Consider the following 5019-nt stretch of genomic DNA (forward strand, 5'->3'; position numbering starts at 1 on the left):
CGGTGTGTTTGTCATTTCCGACCTGGAAGGAAAACTGTTTTAACATTTAAGACGTATATTGTATAAATGACTTAACAGTACCTTTTAAACTTGATAATTAATGTTGTATTCCTGTGTTTGTGTGTCACCACTGACCAGTTCGTAGATCGTCTGACCATAGGCGATATATGACTTTGTAAAACATGGTGCTTTCTTTTCGCTCTCAGTATTTTTTGGTTAATTTCTTATGGAAAATTTTAAGGTGAGGTCAGTGGGGGCAATCACAATTGTATTATGTAATATAGTTTTTAACTGTACTGTGCCATATGTGACTTAGTCTCATGACTCTAAGATTGTACAAAGCTGTTTTAATTGATGTTTTAACTGATGTCCAGATTTAAGTAGAGACTATATAATTTATGTTATTTGGAAGAGAGTTAACTCTGTAGTTCATGTTATAGTTTTCTGTAATTTAAATTCTTGGGTTAGCTCCCTTTTATTTCACAATAATTATATGATGATTTTTGTGTTGATATAATACTCTAGTTTCCTTTAACTCTATACTTTAGAGTGGCAGCATTTTAGTATTATGCATATGTTTTATTGTATGTTGTAATTATATATACATGTATGCTGATGAGACTTTAATAAACTTTAATATTTAAACCAACTACGAACAATAAACTACCGGCTAAAACCTTCTGTTTGCAATAGAAATTGTGTTTGTCGAGCGCGGTTTAACCACTCATCCTGCAATTAGAATATGTCAACAAACTGGATGAAGTGACAGCTTTTTGTTTGTGGAAGAATTACTCATATACACGTTTTTAAATAATGAGATGATCTATCATTCATGTTCACTGAAAGTCACAATTAAATTAATTCAGGAATATTTGTATTTTATTGTTGAGAAGTTTAATTTTAACCACAATTTATTATTTACAAACCTTCCTTCTTTTGATGGGCGATTGAGTAACATTCGTTTTTGGTTTTTGTTTTTGATTAAAACATTCGTTTGTGACTATTTGTTTCAAAACTTTAACGACATGGGTTCTGAGTACATAATCTAAGTCCCAAAGCTAAACACCTGTGGTACGATGCTATGACATTTTTTTAATTTGTAATCAACAAACAAAGATAGAATATATTTCTGTTCTGTCGGACGTTGTCACAGTGATGTCTCTTAGCCTATGAACGTGGGTTGGCAACATCCACATTTGGTAGGACAATACTTCGCCTGCTGTGGATCGGGACAAAGGACTTCAAGTAGGTGAGGCAAGAGGCAGGCCGAGCTGTCACGGCATCCATGTAATGTGATGTCTGTGAAGGAAATGACTCTGACTATTAACTCGAACACATATATGTAAGTACCATACATATATCCCAAATTTTCTAGGACACTTTGTTGAAACTCTTTAACGAGCAGTCCATTTATCGCAGTACATTGTAGATATTACAGTCGTGTTTCTCTTCCATGACCTGGGCTCAATCCTTGATCCCGGGTTATATTATTTTTTGTGATAAACATACCCGACATGTGTGTTTTGGTACGCCGGTTTTCCCAGGATTCAAGACAATGAAAACATTTAATACACAACAGTAAACAATAAATGGCTGGCAATTGTTTTAAGAATTAATCCCAACCTTCGTAATTATAATAAATTATTTAGGTAGCAGTGCTTGGGCAATCTCTCGTTCCTCACATATTGCACGTTTTTTTTGTAAATTGCCATTTTCAAAACTGTGCACCATTCATTTTAATCACAAGTGTTAAGAAAAGAAGAAACGTAAACATAATATTCAATTTATCCGACACCAATGGGTGTTCCGTAAAGAAGTACGCATTTTAATCAAGGTGAGTAGTTTATCCTTTAACATTTAATAAGACACGAAGATTTAAAGACAATCTTATATATCTTATATACATACTGTATTTTGTATAGAGATGAACTAAATAAACATTTATATAATTCATAATGTGAAGTAAGTGGTTGGTAATAAAATAAAGGCAAACTACACTAATCATTTTCAAAAGAGAGGCAATGAGGATTCCACAAACATGAATGTCTTCTCATGACTAATGCAAACTTATGACTTAAGAGTGATTGACACTGCTAGTATATTTAAGTCAAGTAATCGAGAAGAATAGCCTCCCTTCATACAAATCTTATTTTGTGAAAGTGGTCTAGTGTTTGTATCACCTGTTGGGTGCCTAGTGTTGACATTTAATATCTACTTTTGATATCCATCCACTCGGACTGTACAATGAAAGCAATACCAAATAAAATAAACTATTAATTGATGTAGCACGTGTACACCTCTAGGCATACTATAGGGAAATTGATTTGTTTCAGCTTGTTTGAATCCTTTCTTTGTTAAAGCATGTATTAACGTAGATTTCGATGAATCTTACGTACTGAACTCAGAGCAATCGCATTGTGGTGGTTTCGGCGTGGGTACAGGCGACGATGTGCTAGCTGCTTCTGTGGTCGATGGGTGAGTTGTTCCGGTTGTGTGTGTTTCTTTTGTGGGTGGAAAAACCGTTGGGCTGGTAGTGGTTTGATTGGTGTGTGTAGCTGAAAAAGTTTGTAACTCATTTATGTTATTAAAAGTTGAACACGAATGTGTTTGTTAAATGCCACACAAATTAACACGACCACACGTTTCCCATCAGGCAAGGGTAAAACAGAACAATAGTTTATAATAAGTTTCCGGCTTACATCTTAGGAGCCAGTTAACCTCTATTCGCAAGTTGTTTCTGATTAATTAGTTATTTGCTTATTTGAAAAACTGACTTCCTCTGGGATAAACACCAAAATAAAGAGAAAAATGTCTGGCGAATTTAAATAGTTTATTACTTTGTCGCAATTTCCAAAAAACAACAATATGATATTGTATGCAATAACACCGTGGAAAATTCTTATCATCAGTTGAAACTGCGACATTTATAAAACATTTGTGATTCATAATATATACTATAAAACGTTTGTAAATTTATGATTTTTTAGATTTTGCACGGTAATCGTTGTGTTTCTGAAATCCGCTAATATTGTGTTCGTAAAGTGTATAAAACATGACATAATTGCTAATTGGATCAGCTATATCGATAAAATATGACACATGCAATCATGATAAATGAACATGTATGATAACATGTATGGTCTAAGTGTAGTATAAAGCGACACGTACCGTTACATACGTAGAATGGGGCATTGTCTGTATGAACACAGGTTTTTCCACTTAAACAAGGATTTGGTACTCAAGGCTCTGCAAAAGACACATTTTTTAACAAAACAGTATGTCTAGCATCCAATAAAACGTGTTATTTCATTTCTTACTCTGCATGACGAAGTCTAGAAGATTACAAAATGTTATCTTGACCTAATATGGCGTTCTTAGGAAGCTAAAATAACTGTCAACGCATAGAAATCATATCTCCTCCGCCTCCAAGATGTCCACCTATATTGGTACCTTTATTGTTCATCTATACGCAAATAATTCTTATTTAAATTTTCTCAGCACTATACGGTAAAAAATGAGTATTTATATTCTCCTTTTGAATATTTATATACCTATACATTTCCGGTTTTGATTGGTTATGATGCAGGTCTTTCCCACCGTACACTCAACGATACAGAGCTCTGAAAATAAAACATCACTTTTAACTCAATTGTAAAATTGTATTGACAGAAAACAAAGATCAATGTTGATAGTCCTAAAGTTTATTACTAATATTGCAAAAAACGAAGACACTCCAGTGTCCTTAAACAGAACAGAACAGAACAGACAGGTTATTAAGACTTATATATAAGTTCATCGTTTTTAATGCATATAATTTTTAATCAAGTAATGTCATGTGTCAGTATACTATAGTAGGTAACCGAATCACTATTACTATGTCTATATGGTAGCAGGTTAAATGAAAATTCAGAACAAATTCAATGAAATTTAGAAACAAAATAAGAACAGAGAAATTATAACGATTTTGCACAGGAGAAACACAATACTTTTAAAAGCAGTAAGGACAAACTATTACGTTTAATTTAATTTGGTATTTATAATAAATACATTAACTTTAACTTTTGTTTACGTTATTTTAAGTTTTTATGTTATATTATACAACTGCAGTTGAATAATTGAATCAAGAAAGATATATGTGAAGTGTTTTTAAATTAGCACTTATTGGAACTGCATGTATAATTGAGATCAAAATCTTGAGATATAAGAAGTTTTTAAGAAGAAGAATCTACCGATTACGAATTCGTAGATTGAAATTTATTTATTTAAATCAGACTTACAACTAGCATATCATCTTCAATCTCTTGATTGACTGACTCAATTCGCCATCATAGCCCATGGTGATGATGACAAAAATGATTTTGATGAAATGCCATGATTATTCTGATGGTGATTATTACAAAAACAAGTAGTAGTTGTTGTGGTGGTAGTAGTGGGATAAGCAAATGTCGAAGTAGAAGTAAAAGTAGAAGGAAGAAGAAGTCATTTTCGTATGAAGCAACAATAGAATTAATAAAAATAGATACGTAGTATCAGCAGAAACCAGCAACAGAAGCAGTTACAGTCGCAGTAACAGTCTCAGAAGTATACTAGAAGTAGTAGACGTTATAGAGATTTTAGTAGTCGTCGTCGTAAAAGTTCTAGCAGTCGTATGAGAAGAAGTAGCAGTAATTATAGTAAGTAGTAGAAGTAGTAGAAGTAGTAGTAGTAGTAGTAGTAGTAATGGTAGTGGAAGTTTTTGTTGTTGTTGTAAAAGTAGTAGTAGTAGTAGTAGGAGAAGAAGCAGTAGTAGTGGTAGTAGTAGTATTAGAAGTAGTAGTAGTAGTAGAAGTAGTAGTAGTAGTAGTAGGAGTTGTTGCTGTTGTTGAAGTATATGCAGTAGTAGTAGTAGAAGTAGTAGTAGAAGTAGAAGTAGTAGTAGTAGGAGTTGTAGTAGTAGTAGTAGTAGTAGTAGAAGGAGGAGGAGGAGTTGTAGTAGTAGTAGAAGTAGTAATAGTAGTAGTAGTAGTAGTAGTAGTAGTA

General features: G+C 33.0%; 1 protein-coding gene across 1 annotated transcript in view; it reads right to left on the reverse strand.

Annotated features, from left to right (window-relative positions):
• Nucleotides 1-1143: 1143 nt before the first annotated feature.
• Nucleotides 1144-5019, reverse strand: part of LOC127865523 (uncharacterized) — a 197445-nt gene continuing 193569 nt past the window's right edge. The window contains exon 7 of the mRNA XM_052405370.1: nucleotides 1144-1299. Coding sequence (XP_052261330.1) covers nucleotides 1163-1299 — 137 coding nt within the window. The 3' untranslated portion in view covers nucleotides 1144-1162. The remainder of the gene's footprint in view (nucleotides 1300-5019) is intronic.

The sequence above is a fragment of the Dreissena polymorpha genome, chromosome 2 (genome assembly GCF_020536995.1).
Source record: "Dreissena polymorpha isolate Duluth1 chromosome 2, UMN_Dpol_1.0, whole genome shotgun sequence".
In the NCBI taxonomy this organism is placed as follows: domain Eukaryota; kingdom Metazoa; phylum Mollusca; class Bivalvia; order Myida; family Dreissenidae; genus Dreissena; species Dreissena polymorpha.